The 17,582-nt window shown below is 31.9% G+C and overlaps 1 protein-coding gene across 1 annotated transcript in view; it reads right to left on the reverse strand.

Annotated features, from left to right (window-relative positions):
• The window catches only part of LOC129004998 (homeobox protein unc-4 homolog), a 60,814-nt gene extending 47,965 nt beyond the window's left edge, over positions 1–12,849 (reverse strand). Inside the window, exon 1 of the mRNA XM_054433740.1 lies at positions 11,950–12,849. Coding sequence (XP_054289715.1) covers positions 11,950–12,271 — 322 coding nt within the window. The 5' untranslated portion in view covers positions 12,272–12,849. The remainder of the gene's footprint in view (positions 1–11,949) is intronic.
• Positions 12,850–17,582: the final 4,733 nt, after the last annotated feature.

A 17,582-nucleotide genomic window follows, 5' to 3' on the forward strand; every position in this document is an offset into this window, starting at 1 on the left:
GACTTTTGTTTGTCTTTTAAGTTTTGCTATTTATCTCTATTTTTTCCAGTAACGAAAGATCTTTTCACTGGTGATGGTGTTAATTTGCCTTTCTATGATTTTAAAATTTTTATTATAGTTATACAGTAAATTGATTCACATGTAGGCTAATAACTAAATATGGCATAAAGACCCAAGAGGTCTTTGGACGACGTGAACGTCCGATATTTGTAGTAATCTTGGTATGAGTTTTAGCCATACATAATCCATACATAAAAAATATCTTATTAGAACTACCCTTAATGGTAATAAATATACACTAGTTAAAGCAGATGGAAAATACGTCAACAGCCTAGTTCAAGTATAAGTTCATATGCAAATCTCTGTGGAGTTTTCGGTGCTGGTAGTTTTAAGTTAATTGCATTTTAAAAGACCTTTTTTCAAATTTTACAATGCTTTTTGAACAGGGTAAATCAGTTCGTAGCCGTTGGTAATCATTTGGTAAAGTACCCTAGTTCTAACTTCTCAAAGTGTGAAAACTGCAATCTACTACAAGATAAGCTCTTTATTTGCGTGCTTTAAGATTATTCTGGTTTACGCATTTGTTTTGCTAATTTCTTAAACATTATTCTAATACATATGCATTGAAAAAACTAAACTTAGTTGTATATTAACCATTACATATTTCATATTTCCACAACGAAACAGGAGTTCATAAAATGATTTCATCGCTACTTTACTTCTGAAAATACCTATCGTATATTAGTTTTAAAACTTCACTGTGATAATACTTATCACATTTACGTTTTCTATTCTTGTAAACCAAACTAGAATAAAAAAAACATTTCAGAAGATTATTTTTCTACACCAATGTCATAATTCTGGTTGAAATAATTAGTTACTATAATATGTCTTACATAAAAATAAAAATCATGTAGAAATAGAAGGACACAAATTTTATAAAGTAAACAATTTCTCTTACCTAGGAGTAATGCTGACGAATAATAATAAGGAAGACTCTGAAATTCAGCAAAGATTAAATGCAGCTCATAAAAGTTTATCGGCATGCCACAAATTGTTGAGTTCTCGCCTACTCTCACAGAAAACTAAAATCCGTTTATACAAAACTATAATAAGACCAGTATTACTATATGGCTCAGAGAATTGGGTGATAAGCAAGAGAACTGAGAAACGACTTATAGTGTTCGAAAACAAGATTCTAAGGAAAATCTTTGGACCAACCTTTGAAAACGGAGAATGGAGAGTTAAGCACAACAGGGAGTTGAGAGAGTTGTACAGCGACCCAGATATTGTGGCTGAGGTGAGAAGTAGGAGATTGAGATGGGCAGGCCATGTGTTAAGAAAGGAAGAGGGATCCTTAGTGAGAAACACCCTAAACAACAATCCCGAGGGTAGAAGACCTCCTGGAAGGCCCAAGTTGAGGTGGAGAGATCAAGTGAGAAGAGACCTGAGAAGAATGGGAAGAAGGGAGGATGAAGCAGTGGATCGTGCAGTTTGGAGGCAGTGTGTTGGCGAGGCAAAGTACCTCCTTGGGTACCAAGAGCCACGGCAGTAAGTAGTAATATGTCTTACATATGACTGAATATCTTGGGAACCCAGACACTGTTTCTAACCTGAAACAGGTGCTCATGTCGGATGAAGCCTAAAATTCCAAAACAGAATCACAATGAGGCGGCGCCCCGCAGGCAAAAAGGTGTCGGGAATCAAAAAGGAGCTTTTTGTCCGCCCGAAACCCCGAGCCCTATAATTAATTAAATAATAGAAAACAAATCATCGACTAACCACCGATGCCGGGCCGCCTTCGTTTAACAGGCTGCGATTAATTTCGAGATGGGGATTCAATTTTGTTATTTTCAGTTGGTAGGTATAATCTATTTAGTTTCTATGTCCAACTGTAAAAATATTCGTTGCAAATAGAATTTTTAAAAGGCTTGCATTGGAAATGTGTGTAAATTAGTTGTTTTAGATTTTGATACTTCAGCAAGTTACGTAGAACATAGCTTCTGCATTTAAATCAAACTATGCTGGGAGTAACAATATCAAACATAATTCCAATTGTAGGCCTAACAATAACGACATCAATAGTAACTTTTCAGTGCAAACATTATCTTCTATTTGCCCAAACGAGTTAAGCAAATTTTTTGGAATATTAAAAAAATTCTTATTATACCTAATCTATTTGACTGGTGATTAGATAATAATAAGAGATATTGTAAGGTTCTAAATTACTAAATTGTTGTCAAAATCAACAGTATTTTACAAAGAAAACATCAAAATCCTAAAAGGGTAAAAGACCCTTCCCTTATCAGTTTTTATGTTTTTTTTGTATTTCCCGGAATTTGAAATCATCATTTGAAGACAAGGCCCTAAATCGAAACGCCACCAGTTTTAGCCTAAAAAGTTGTAATTCATATTATTTATTCATCCAAACATTAAACGTTTAGACCAACAACAACAGTTAATTGACTTAGTATTGAATCCAGATCAAGAAAAATCTATTGTGTAAAAAAACATTTATGATGCACGTAATTAATACGGTCGTCAGGACAAAATTTAAAAAAATAGGTTTGGAACTTAATTTTCTTACAAATAAAATCACATTAATACATATATTATATTCCACATTCAAAATAAAAATATTCCTCAAGGGTATCTCGACTAAGGATAAGTTTACAATTTGACATGTTATAGAACGTTTATTTTAAAACACCAACTGACCCTATAGCTATTTTACTACTATAGACTATCAGATTAAAGGTTGAGAACTTTGAGCTAATGATTTCTTTGGACCTTTACAACCTACTATCTTATAAGATTATTTTGAATTTTTGAGACTTTATTTGATTTTTGTTTCATGACTAGTTAAGTCGTAGATAAAAAGAAATGGTTAATTAATTATGTTAATCTTTTCGTGTTAATTTTTATTGGCTGTGGTATTTTAGGGAAAAGGAACACTGTACATCTATATTGCTATATTGTAAAAGTAATGTTTATCTTTGTTAAACAAAAAAATCAAATTAAACAAACAAAAAACATAAAATAACTATGGTAATTTTAAAATTTTAAAATAGACAAAGATTTAATTCTTAATGGTGAAAAATGGTATCAAACATTTTTTTAAAATAAATTGAAGAAACAATTTATTACTTAAATGCAAATATAAAATACCATTAATTAACTTAAGCACAAAGGGTACTCTGCGTTTTCGTACACAGAGATGGCAGTTAACAAATTTAATAAATAGTAAGTGAATAGTCAACATAAAAATCCCCTTACATGAACTGAAAAACTGTTTTTAGTGGATCCAAAAATATGTTAATACACAACATGGTACGTATGATCTGTGATGCTGTTTACCTACTTTTTAAACCCAAAACCCTCCAAAATTCCAAAATTCCCTCCAAACTGCCCACTTCACTCGCGTGTCTAACTAATTGAAAAGTCGTGCCCCCCCTCACCCCCCGGTGTACCTCAGACATCTCAATCCACAAAACCCGCTCCATAACAATCAAGTTAATAACACGTTATATTGAAAATAACGACAAAAACAGCTCGTTTTTTGCGCCCCGGGTCTCGATTGATTCCTCACAAAGACGCGGGAGAATAAATCAAGATGACGGCCAAAGTGGTTTAGTTATAAATTAGTTGGCCTTTTGTCCGCTAGATGTCTCAATCCCGAGTAATCAGCCGCGACGAATGACCATAGAGTAAAACCCGCTCCACGGAGTATAAAACGTCGGCGGTACAAAGAGTACTCGTTTTTGTCTTTTAATGTTTTCTAAGAGTCAATTTGTGAAGGCGAGGTATGTAGGGGTGATTAGATAGTGTTATTGGTCGTAAAAGAGTTAATTCGTATCTAGATGATATTCTATATGTTTTATTATATTTTTTTACTAGTAGCGAAGGTACCGACCGGTTGTATTTTCCTTCGACCATGGGTTGTAGTAGCCTATCCCTCATTCGGATATAATATAACCAATGCTGTAAAATATTTACGTAATTTTAACCGCTCACTTTTAATCGCAAATAGTTTTAACTTGTTTGATCAAAGCTGAAGATTTATCTATTTAACTCAGTAACCCCTTTGCTCCTGGTTTTAGAGATGAATCTTTGATCGGTAAACTATAACATGATCAGTTTTCAGAGCACATCGGTTAATCCGGCGAAACCTTTATCTGGCCAAGCATTCAGTACTGTGGTGACCGGATAAGCGGGAGGCTATTGTACTAAAAAATGTTTTCGTTATTCTAATCCCACCTTGATGAAGTTGTCTTCCAAAAGGTTCTACCTTTGAATAAAACTAATTTTGCTATTTCAGAATGATTAGCTGACTTACACATGCCACCTAAGCTGAATATTAAATAACAAGTTAAGGTAGCAAATCATGTTTACCAAACGAATAGGCAAATTGGTCCCTGAGCCTTTGGTTTGTCCAAATTTGGTAACCAAAAACTCCAACAAAGCTCTCGCTCAAAGTGTGATGAAATCTGACTACCATAGCAATATTATGTAAGTTAACCTTAGATTGTCAGGTGACCACTAACAAATTCTTAATTTGTATTGTAAAAATTGTAGCAATTGTTGGTAAATCAATCAATACATTGTACAATTTACTATAATAGATTTTAATTTAACGAAATGTATGAAACAGATTTATTTCCCCTAGTAGTTGAAAGGTAACTTTGAAATATTCAAGCAATTAAAAAAATATTTATGTTAGTGTTTTTATTTTTAAATCTTTATATTTACATACAATGACTGCATTGTAGATGGTTTGAGACCATTTTGATTACTGTATGCTTTATTTTATCACTACAGTTACCCACTAGCTTAGCTTACCCAGGTGGTGTATACCATAGCGGAACGAAAATGTCTTAAAATCACACAGTACAATTAGTAGGTCTATGATAGACAATTTGGGTAAAAAAATATATTTATTAATACTTCAAACTATACAACCACTCAATCAATTCATTTTACTCAATCCATTTTTGTTTATATTGATAGCATCACTTGCTAATCATCCTACCATGTGTTGTACAGATAAAAACAATTTACATCCACGCCGTGATCTCTTCCATTATCATCAGGCTGGTATCTAAATAATTCATTATGTACGATTATAACTAATCCTATATGGCCACGCTTATCTCTTAATCCGCTCAACTAGACCCAACCAAATAAAACCTAGAGAATTAAGATGTCAGAAAACCAGGTGCATGGCGATACCAAATTGCTATCACATCCCTATGGTTATAACCTACTAACCAACGGATTAGACGAGCGCAATGACTATTTCCCAGCTCCCAGCAAATGCCGGCGCACAGCTGTTTACATATAATCGTCGAGGCCCCACAAATACGGTTCTCCACGCACACACACGCAGAAACAGGTTGTCTTCTTGACCGCTTAGTTATGAATAAACCGGCACTGAATCAAAGCAGCTATTTCCATCTTAGAATTGAATTCAAGGTGCGGGAGCGACTCGAACAGATTATTGAGTTGTCTCCCCCCCCCCGGACACCCTTGGCTAATTTGGAGTTGATTTATAACTCCGCTTAATTCTCGGTTTGGAAAGTAAAGGTGTTGTTTATGAGATGTGATTTGTGCTCGGAGGTGCTAGGTGTCGGCCGTTCTTTATGTTGGTGTAATTTGTGTTTTAGAGTGTTTTCATTTTTGTTGTACACACCGGATGCACGATAGATGTATGAAAGGGGTTTTGTAAGTTTTTTTGTGTAATGATCTTTTTTTATAGAAGAATTCATTATTAGAAAGTTGTCATATGTTATTAAAAGTGTTATGACATCATGATTTTCTTAAGGTCCGTCGAAACTGGACTTAGCTGTCCTTGAACATTGGTCTTTTTAAGTGGCCGTGGCTAAACAGCTAGTCTTCGTAACAAAGCTACACAAGGCATCTCACTCCATTCCACATTCATCCATCACTCACATTTTCGTTGGGTTGCATCCCCATCTCAATTGGTAAGATAATAACAATTTTACTGAAAAGCGACAAATGTACCTAAAGAGAGTTCTTAAAGTTACAGTTCATGATTTCTCGGTGATCATTTTCTGTAAATAACTGTTCATAAAATGCAGTTTTTATATTAGAGGGAATGTGTACAAAAAACCTGTACAAAAATGTTCTCGATTTGCAGAAATCATAAGTTAGACACTAAACAGATTCTCTTTTTTCTAAATTAGCTGTTTATATACCTGTTTGTTGTAAATGTGAGTTATAATTTTTTTCAATGATAGGGGTTGTAACAATTGCCTATAATAGCGATTTGCAACTTAAATCCGTTAAAATTAAATTGTATAACATTATACGCATATAATTAATTGACACACTTCTTAGGAAATGGTAAAATGAACATTGAAGGCATATCTAATAATCATACAATAGACACCATAAAATAGTAAGTATGGTGTCCATATACAATTAGAAGTTCGGATATTATTAGTCGATTAATAGCCCCAATCTTCTTATTTGTTTATGAACAAATAATCCATAAAATGTGGCTGTTTTTTATAAATATTTTACTTTATGCTATTTAGACAACCCAAATTCGCTTGTGTTTTCGTAGTAATCTCAGCATAAATGTACTTTAATAATATAATATTATAATAAATAATAAAGAAATAACTAGAGGTCCACTTAGTCTGCAGGTTTACTTCCACTGGTCATTCATTCATGTTCAACCAGTGTAAGAACTAGGCCTACCAAGTTATTTAAATTTATATATCGATCGCTTTAAACTGCAACATTTACAAATATATATACAAAGCCACATATTAACATTAGGCCTAATTTTATTTTCATACAGTAGTAAAACGTGCAGTTTGTCTTTATTTACTATTTTAAAAACAAATATTTTTTATAGCATATCTTTTCTACACCTATAGTGGGTTTTTGATGTAAAGTAAGATTTCTACAACCAATGCAAACAGAGTTATGTAAAGAATGTACATCATGACATCTAAAATCAACCATAAATATAAATAAATATGTACAAAACTTTAATTTAACATACGAGAAATACATATTATTTCCGTAAGACAATATAGGCTTTCCGCACGTAATAAAATTCTTATTAACATTAGAACTGGTTTTTAATCACATAATTATTATTTATCAAGACTTTGTCTTATAATTTTAGATCCAATGAAACAATATTGTGGTAAAATTATGCCCCATATTCTATTGTAATGTTTGGTGAAAGTATTCTTTAGCTGAAATTTATTTTAGATACAATTATAATAAAATATGCATTCAAGATTCAAATAAGCTGCCGACAGGCTGCAATGCTGTAGTATACAGTTTTTCCATTGTACTATAGATTAAAGGAGTATACCTTTAAATAGATTAAAAGAGTGTATAATCCTTTAATCTATGCTTTTTCATAAATCATAACTAAAATGGCAACCCATTGTAATCTGAAACATCTAAGCCCTTCATAGTAATATAAAAGCCAGGTTACAATAGTATTTTAACAGTTATCACACTTAAGTTCTCCTTAAAAAAAACTGGAAACCCCAAAATGTTGGATGAAAAAGTGTTTACATGAATAAATGATATCGCAATATTATTGGACTAAATAAATTAACTTCCAAACATTACTACAATAATTGAGTTTGCATTTATTAGTGTTTAAGAGAATGTAGTATAGAGAATAATAAATATTTGATTAAAAATATACTAAAAAGTGGTAAAACTCGGTAGTCACATCAATGTACAAAGAACGCCGCTTTTCAACCACCGTAAAGATTATGCCTAATGATTCTATGAAGTTGGTTTCGCGCTGTTAAACTGATGATAACTCTAATCGACCGATTTCCGGTGTTAACCTAACTTCCTGTGGTCAACCATTCATTGACTTACGCAGTTGTTTGAATGATAACATTTCACTATCATTTTGGTCTGTCGCAACTCGAAACCGCGATTTCCTGTGTTAATTTTAACTGTTTATTTTTACCAGCTTGAGCATAAAGCATAATTGGAGAAATCGTTTAGGGCCTATTTATAATTGACAAATAAATAACAATTAAAAAGGAATATAGTTTAGTATTTTTTTTTAGTTTCAGTTTGAACTAATACCTCATTTGGTAATTTGTTAGCAATAATTCCGCCTTAGCAACAAATTTTAATTGTTTATTTTTACCAGCTGGAAGAGCATAAGCATAAGAGAAATGGTTTACATTTAATTGACAAATGACAATTAAAAAGGAACATATGTAGTTTATGTTTTAAGGTTGCAGTTTTCCTCATAATAATGAGCAAACATGATAATGACATCAACAAACATGAATGAATAACAATGTATTTACTGCAAAAAGAATCAACAAAATGCAATTCTTAAATAAAAATCTGGAAAAACTTAACAAAACATTGACATTTAACTTAATTAAGATAGGTTAATGAGATATTTTACTTGCACATATGCAGATGTTTAGTTTACATAGAAGGCTTGACGATAAAAAAAACAATTTCTTAGGTTTGGACTGTAATTTTGACCGAGGAATTTTTTCGAGGCATAAATTATGAAATTAATGCAAGGTAATTTGTACTCACATTAAAATTATACCTTTAATATTTCATTTGTAGGTATATCATATAAAATAACAGTTTTAATTTTGAGTTAGCCATGAACCGTTATTATTCTAATACGTTTTTTTTTTTACAAAAATCAAATGTCATTATCGCAGAATATTTCTATAAACAGTTGCATATTTTGTAATTTAAAACATAATTGCACTTTTCAAGTTGCATTAATGAGCTAATAAGACGTTTTATTAGCAATAAAAACAATTAGAAAAATCACAATCGTCTTTGGGGATAGTTTTTATTTATTTATTTTTTTTTTTTAATAGGCTACTATGTTAATATTGTAAAATATTAATATCTGTGAAATCGCGGAAACTCATGGAGGGTAAGCCAGTACATTATATGCTATTGTTTTACTAGCAGTTACCCGGCGCGCATTGCTGCGCTTAAAAAACTTTATTTTAAACAGTAATTTGTTCTGTACGATAAATAGTCAAAATTAATACCGAAAACAAAATATAATATTTATATCATTTAATTGTCAGTGGATAAACAATGTTTTTTCATTAGGTGTATAAATATCTATCTTTTTAGTCGTAAGTTACTCTTTTATGTTTACATATTTAATAAATGGAATTAGTGCACACAGATGTGCTGCGATTGTGGCTTAGTATTTTTAGACTCATCCAAAAGTAAAATAGTTTTCTGTGCTGCATTCTGTGGAAACAGTGTAACAATATTTCAAATCATAACTAATACGTAATGTTGTGATTATTAAAACCTACAAAACAGTTGGTAAAGGTAAACATCTGCTTTTAAATTATATTTATTTGTAAACATTGTAGTACCAAACATCTGACATTGTACCCCTTAAAACCTTCTAGGGCGGAGCTTTTTTGACGGATCTGCACCAAACTTCACAAAAACCATCCTTGAATAATGGTTAATAATACCTGAAAGTTTCATTACAATCTATCGAGTGGTTTCGGAGTCCATGAGGTACATACATACATAGCTCCTCTTTTATAGATTGTTTTATTATTAACTCAATTTTGGATTTATTATTGAATTGTTATTTTATTATGGCTATCATTTTTTTTTCTCTTCTAAATTATTTATTTACTTATAACCATTGTTCTCGCAGTTTTATAGTCCTCACTTGTTTTAAATTCGAGGCTTTGCTCCTGCAAAACACTGAACACTGTACAACAGTATATATTTTGTTTTCCTTTATTTACTGGTTGTGTCGTTGGAAGAATAATGAAGAGTACAATATTATATCTGATGTTTGTTGTCTTATTTTAAATAATGCAACTTGAAAAGTGCAATTATGTTTTAAATTACAAAATATGCAACTGTTTATAGCAATATTCTGCGATAATGACATTTGATTTTTGTAAAAAAAAAAACGTATTAGAATAATAACGGTTCATGGCTAACTCAAAATTAAAACTGTTATTTTATATGATATACCTACAAATGAAATATTAAAGGTATAATTTTAATGTGAGTACAAATTACCTTGCATTAATTTCATAATTTATGCCTCGAAAAAATTCCTCGGTCAAAATTACAGTCCAAACCTAAGAAATTGTTTTTTTTATCGTCAAGCCTTCTATGTAAACTAAACATCTGCATATGTGCAAGTAAAATATCTCATTAACCTATCTTAATTAAGTTAAATGTCAATGTTTTGTTAAGTTTTTCCAGATTTTTATTTAAGAATTGCATTTTGTTGATTCTTTTTGCAGTAAATACATTGTTATTCATTCATGTTTGTTGATGTCATTATCATCAAATTTATGTTCATTATTGCATATACAGTTCTTTTCTGTTTGCATATACTGTTTTTATGCCCACAATATATGTAATTAATTTTACATGTATTTTTTAAATGGAGTTTAATTTGAAAATTAAATAAATAATTTCGTATCATTACTTACTTATGTTCTATTGGACTGCAGAATTTAGTATTATGTAAATAATATCTCTATTATTTTTATTACAAGCGTTTAACAATGTTTTGTATAACTTTTATTTGCTTTTATTATGACATGTTATTAAATGATACTATGTTGTTTTATGAACTGTTAATAAGAATATATTTTTCATACATATAAAATTTCCCAATCTTAAGAAGTAAATATTAATTAAAGCAGAATTGTATAAATATTACGGAATCAGAGATGAAGCGGTTATGTATAAAAAATGTATATTTATTTACGTAGTTAGTCTGTTATTATCAACATCTAATTTAGCTATAATATGATAACTAACAATAAGTAACTTTATTAACTTTATTATTATTCATTGCAAATATTATAAAATTTAATTTGTGTCTCCGTGCTTAGTATTATTTGTTGATGTCTCCAGGTAATAAAAAATTTTCCTTGGCTAATTTTAGTTCTTAGTGTGAAAATAGCTAGTTCCATTTTACTAAATCATATTAGATGGAAAATAACTTTGAAAGTTTTATGCACTGAATGAAATTTACAATCAATCACAAAAAATTATCTGTACCGAATGACTCGTATATTACTCATTGTTTACTCGTTATATTGCATATATATAAGAGCCTATTCCCTTAGTTATCTAAATTATTAAAGAAACAAAATCTCATGGAGGCTACGCCCAGCCTACTCTTTACCGCATCAGTTTCCTAGGTTCTTTTCCACAATATCCCTAAAACAGCCAACACACTATAATGTTCTTTTAGGTATTGTTATCATTAATGTACCAGCATTCATAGTAGTTTAAATTCATAATGAATATGGATAAACCAAATAACATGCCCTCAAGGTAAACAGCATAATCCTTTTGGGTATCCAAATAACTCAAGCTATACCCTTAAAAAATCCTTAAATATCCTTTTTCGGACGCTTGAATAAACTGTACTCGCCTGTTGCTTCACATTTCACTGGAACACTTATGTAAAAGTGCAAAAAACAAGATATACTGGTAGGGCCTATACAAGATATCAAATAAAACAATCGTTGAGTGCAGATTCGCTTTCAGTTAAATTCTCCTAATCATTATTATTTGTTCAGTTCATCAACAACTTTTAATGTTCATTATTGTTCTCAAGCCAAGTCTTCTGCATATTTGTTACTTTCAGTAATATTATGTTGACCATCGTAAAATGGAGTTACAGTTGAAAAAGTAAGTACTATAAATGTGCAATGTCATGTCAAAAAAGATTGAATAAGTCAAATACAGATCGATTGTGATGATTTCCCCTAAAAAATTCGATTGCCCTTATCGGGGTGTAATAAAGTTCATCAACCATAAAAAAGTCTTATGTTCCGCTTTGGAACTCTAGGCTATACACGTCTGTTGCTCTGAAATAAATTACACACTGATTTTTTACATAAGTAGATTAAAAATTAAAATTGCACAAACGCTTACCTTTCTTGCTGAGGTCACCCTGACAACTGTCCGGAGAGTTGGCACTCCTGATGGCCAGCTGTTGTCGCCTCCGGATGTCCTGCGGGTGAGGATGTCTGCCCAGGAGGTTGGCGGCGAACCGGAGGCCTTGCACCTGGTGTTGCGGGTGCAGAAACCCCGGCGGGATCCCCGGGAAGTTCTGGAGCGGGAACCGCGCGAAGTGCGGGAACAGGGAGTGCGGAGGGAAGTTCGCCTGGGGGTTGAAGCAGGAGCCATTGGCAGCGGCGGCGGCAGCAGCGTAGAGACGGAGAGGAGGCGGTAACACTCCGCCGTCGAGTACCATGGTTCACAGGCGGAGAGGCATATTAAACGTTTTTGGTCCTTCGGGACGGATTTTTGAATAATTGTTCTTATAGTTCTCAAGATTAAATTAAAGATTTTAAGTTGGCATGACCTTGTCTTAGTGTTTAAATTAGTCTATACATACCCTTTAGAACAACTAATTTAAAACTGTGGAACCTATGACTCGAGAGTTTTTGGACTGTACTTGTTGTCTTCTTTGTGTTTTTGTTAATTTTTATTTTTCTTCTTGAGGTTATAATTTTATTTATTTGTAGAGACTTGTATGCGAAACAAAATACCAATATCCAATCAATTATAATTATATGAACTGTACTATTATTTTACAAGCTTCCAGGACCACAGTAAAGTATTTATAATTATTGTACAATTAATTTATAAAGTGTATCAATAAAATGCTTATTTATCCAAATAGTCACTCACGTCCCTACGTATTTTTTTTTTTCAAATTAAACTTAAACGTGAAATTGATGTGTCAAAAATAACAGTTTACAGTCCACGATATTTTCACACTAGAGTCCATGTACACAAAAAATCACAGCACAAAAACACAGTTGACACAAAAAACACGCTATTCATGTATACACGCCGGTTACCAACGCACAACTGGCTAAGGTTTGGTAAGCGATCACCATCTGTTACCCCCACTCCCGTCCCGCGTCGTCAATAATGGTGTGTTTCACACCTCCTGATTGGTCAAAGCGGCCCCTCCCCTCCGCGGAACGCCCTTTTGCCACGCCCCTCCCTTCTACCCCCACCACTCTCCGTTCTACAACTCCCCCAGGCTCTAAAACACCAGCTAATTTGTTCTGTGACTGTTTTTAAATTAATTGGTATCTGATTTAATTTGCTCCCGCTTTTAAATGTCCGCCATCACTTCGCTAGAGTTTAACCCAACTTTCCTAATGGAACACGCGCTGTGTTTATTTTATTTCGTTTATGCTAAGTGGATTTAGTGTTTCGCTATTGCGTGGTCGTGTGAAGCAAAGTAAATTGTTATTGAATTTGTTTCTCACCTATTTATTAACTTTGAAAGTAAATTTTTCTTCGATTGCATATGATTCTTTTCTATTTATAGTGAATATGCTTTATACGTTTCATATGTATTAGTTTGTTTACATTGCAATTACATTATTCGATTGGTTTTTTCCTATTAAATTGTCATTGTACAGCTTTTTATATTAATCGTTTTATTGATTGCCTAACAATTATTTAACCTTGCTTGGTACCGAAATCATGCATAAGGATAACAAAGAGAAGTGAAGAAAGCTCATACCCTTGTTGAACTCCATGTCGCCAAGTGAGCTCATCCGAGTGAGCTTTAAAACATGATCAAATTACTTCATGATCTATTGCCACTATCAAGAAAAAGAACGATGATGGACTCTGTTATGCTACAAATGACCAACGGTTTGCTGGATTGTCCTGAACTATTGAAGAAGTTTGACTTCCATGTTCCTTCGTCGTTTAAGACGTCATCAGCATTTTGGTAAAGGGCACGACACTGTAATTTATTGTAATGTAATATAATTTATTGTAATGAAATGTAATTTGACTGAATTATAATACATTATGATAAATTATATTACATTATAATAAATTATATTATATTAGTCTTTTACTTTGCATTACATTTAAATTCACACTAAAATGGTTTGTTCCTTCATTGCATTGGTAAAAACTGTTAATATGCTAAGTATTTTATCTTCTATTTACAGTACACAATATGCACACATTTCGCATTAATTTAAAACTGTGTTTTATTGTGTTCTTGTAAATGTTTACAATATAAGTCACTCTAAGTTTTGTACCATTTGATTATATATTGTAAATTGGAAATGCCCTTTGAAATAAATAAATTATACCATGAGCAGAGCTCAAAACCTTGCCGAAACAAACTGGAGACAGCCTCTGCGATCAAGTCGACTTCTTTGGGAGCAGCGTCTTGTCCTTCGTGGCTGATGTGGTTACTGTTTACTCTGCTTATACTTTAATTTTATTTATTTCAACAATCAGCACCAAGAATTTTAAAATATAAAGAATATATACACTATATGTGGATAACATATGATCGATAATTATTTAACTTGTTATTACACTTGATTTTATATATTAGTATCCACAACTTTTGTAGTTTTGTGATCGTTGAAAGTATTCTTGCACGCTTTCTCCATGTCTCTTTGTTTCTTTTCTCACTTTATGCACTTTGTCGTCGCACTTGTAAATCTGAACTACTTAATGTATTGTTCCAGAACCAAATCATAATAATTGCATTTATGTTACAATCCATCATGTCAACTAAATTATACTATTAATTATCATTATTAATGTATTATTTGTAAATTGTAGCTATCCAAACAACCACAATGTAATTTCTTGCTTTAGGCTAAAGTTGCCGTTGGAAATAAATAATACGGGACCATTAAAAAGGAAAAACTTGTATGTTAAAATGTCATTGTTATTTATTTTCCATTGTTATTTATTGGCCATTGTTATTAACTGGTCATTGTTATTTGTTTAATATTGTGGTTTACATAGCTTTCATTTAGTATTTACCAAACTTATATTATTGTGTTTTTCACAACTATTTTTAATTTATGAGCATATACTTTTTCACTGTTGTTTACCTCATTAAATTACTAAGCTGTCTTCGTTGAAATTTTGTATTTTATATTATTATTTATTAATGTAGTCGTTTTATCTTTTATATTATTCATTTATTTGTCAATTTGCATGAGTACGATTGTAAATTGGCGTTTGCCGTTGAGAAATAATTAAATAAAAATAGTTGTTTTGAAAGCAATTTTTGTGGAAATGTTGCTGCTTATTAAACCCCATTTTCATTTCGTTTTAATAATAACAATTCTTTCTACTTGTACCGTACTAGAATTTTCTAGACATTTTCTATTATAACATGGCAATGTTACTGAGTACATTCTGGGGATACAGCTACAACCATAATGCTGATTTAGCATATAATCAACTAATATGATAATCCGACTAAAAAGCATGACATAAATTACTGAGAAATTGAATATCCAGTATCTACCGTTTCACATAATATCTTATAATTTACTTATCTTCAACTGATAATTAACTAACTATTAACTTAGTTAATAGTTAAGTAAAACTGATTTAAAATCCAATAATAATTACGTCATTACGTCTAAGTACTGTTGACACCATCACCCATTGCCTTTTTTATTCTTCCGCCTTCATTCGTATCTCTTTCACACTGTTTTTCTTTCAAATTGCACAGTATTCACCCTGTCGAGCAGTTGAGCACTTTTATAGCTTTAAAAATGCGTTCCATACATGGAAAGAGCCCCGAACTCTGACGAAAGTGTATACTTAGCTTAAAGGTTTTTCGAGGTGCCATAATTCGCTTCTGGGAAATCATAACGGAAAGTATTCTCAACGTTTATTATGCCGGTCCCAAATCGTTAGAAAGTTATTGCCGATACACACCACTGTCAATATAAATAATTAACTGAAATGAGTAAATGGTAGTGAGTGATATAGGAGTTTAGTAGGGTGGATTTTATGTTAGTTATCCACACATTAATAATAATACAATACAGTATACTCTATGAGAATTGGTATATTAAGTAGGGTTTTGAATTTTTATTGGAGGATGGAGTAACAGGAGTCTTGTTTTTTAAGCTATGTTTTTATAGGTAGTGTTTACAGCTAATTTTTTTATCCTGCCTAACTACATAACACTAGAAGGCCTATGCCTTGAACGTATTAAGCTAAGCAAAAAGTGACCTAGTACAGTATAAGAAAGGTTTACTCACAATTTTGAATTTCAAAATCTGGACGTGAACCTACAACATCACTTCCTTTTACACTGTTGGCTGTACTATCAAATAAACTAGCAACCCACTAAATAAATATGTTTTCATTTTCAATAAACAAGCATACCGGCTCTTACAAATACAGCGGGACCACGATATATCCTGGGTAACAAGTCGCCCTTGATAACAAGTGTTATTTTGTAATCCACTTGGACTATCGCAAACCTCGATAAGAAGTCAAATTTAATAACGCCCTTGAGGGTCTTGTTATCGAGGTTCTACTAATTTATACACACATCACTACTTCACACCGACATATCGATACTTTACATTCTGTACTGCAGTCTTTCACTACCAATATCTCCTAACCGCATTTTACGATTGAGCCACATTCATAATTCACACGAAACAATGCTACGACGGTGTATTTCACTGCGCGCCATTATAGTTGCGCAGACATGAAACTTTCAAGTGTCGCATTTTGAATAATTCGCAAGTCGTTCGTCTCCGAAGTCTTTACACGTCTTCGTCATCAATCAGCTGTGCACCCAAGTGGCAACTACTTTCTATCAGGCTCGCTTATTCTTTTAAAATTACTTTTAATTACACTACTTTGTTGGAAATTGGTTGTAGAGAATTAATTGCTGTTTTATGTTAACATAAGAATGAGTTGTTGGGTTATTTTTAATTAAACAATGGTTTTTGCTAGACTATGGTTTTTGTTAATGGTATGATATTTTATGTATCTTACTTTTTAAGACCACGACAACTTTGAGAAAATGTCATAATGTAGGGGGAACATATTTTACACATAAAAGGCACTGCTTTGAAAAATCACAATCCGTAAAATACTGATACAAAGGTATGTTTCAAAGTAATGCTATTTGGAACAATACTTAAACTTTGTTACAATTCTTTATAGCCTATGACAGTCCTTTAGGGGACTCTGTTGCATTGAACCAGTGGCTGGCCTGAGAACCCAGCAAGTACAGAGATAGAATGAATAATTTTGGTTTATAAGAGTACTCCAGAAATGTAGTTGGATTTTTATTAATTTGAAAATAAAACAATTTTAAGAGATTTTTATAGTGTTAAATTTTTACCAATTCAAATTGGCTTGTTTGGTTACTAAAATAATTTGCTAATGATTCTAAATTCTGGTATTGTTTTTCTAATAGATTATCTTTAATATTATATAATGTTAATGCAATTGAAAACATCTTAAGAAAATAATCATGTCCATAGTATACAATAAATATCATAAAAATTAAATTTTATTTTAATATTTTACATTATACAATGTGGAACAATTTTTTCGTCAGTAGAAGTGACCATTCTTTGTGTATGATTTTATATTTCTAGATTTATTATGTATTTGGGCGTTAAATCTAATTATGAGGTTTGTTAGCAATATATCTAGTGATACATTAAAACTACTACAATAAACAGTATCAGCAACCTGACACGTGCTTTCTCCAATAAGCTTGTCAACAAACT

Source organism: Macrosteles quadrilineatus, unplaced genomic scaffold, assembly GCF_028750875.1.
Source record: "Macrosteles quadrilineatus isolate MER2022 unplaced genomic scaffold, UCM_ALF_1.0 Scaffold_14__1_contigs__length_3811126, whole genome shotgun sequence".
NCBI classification, from domain to species: domain Eukaryota; kingdom Metazoa; phylum Arthropoda; class Insecta; order Hemiptera; family Cicadellidae; genus Macrosteles; species Macrosteles quadrilineatus.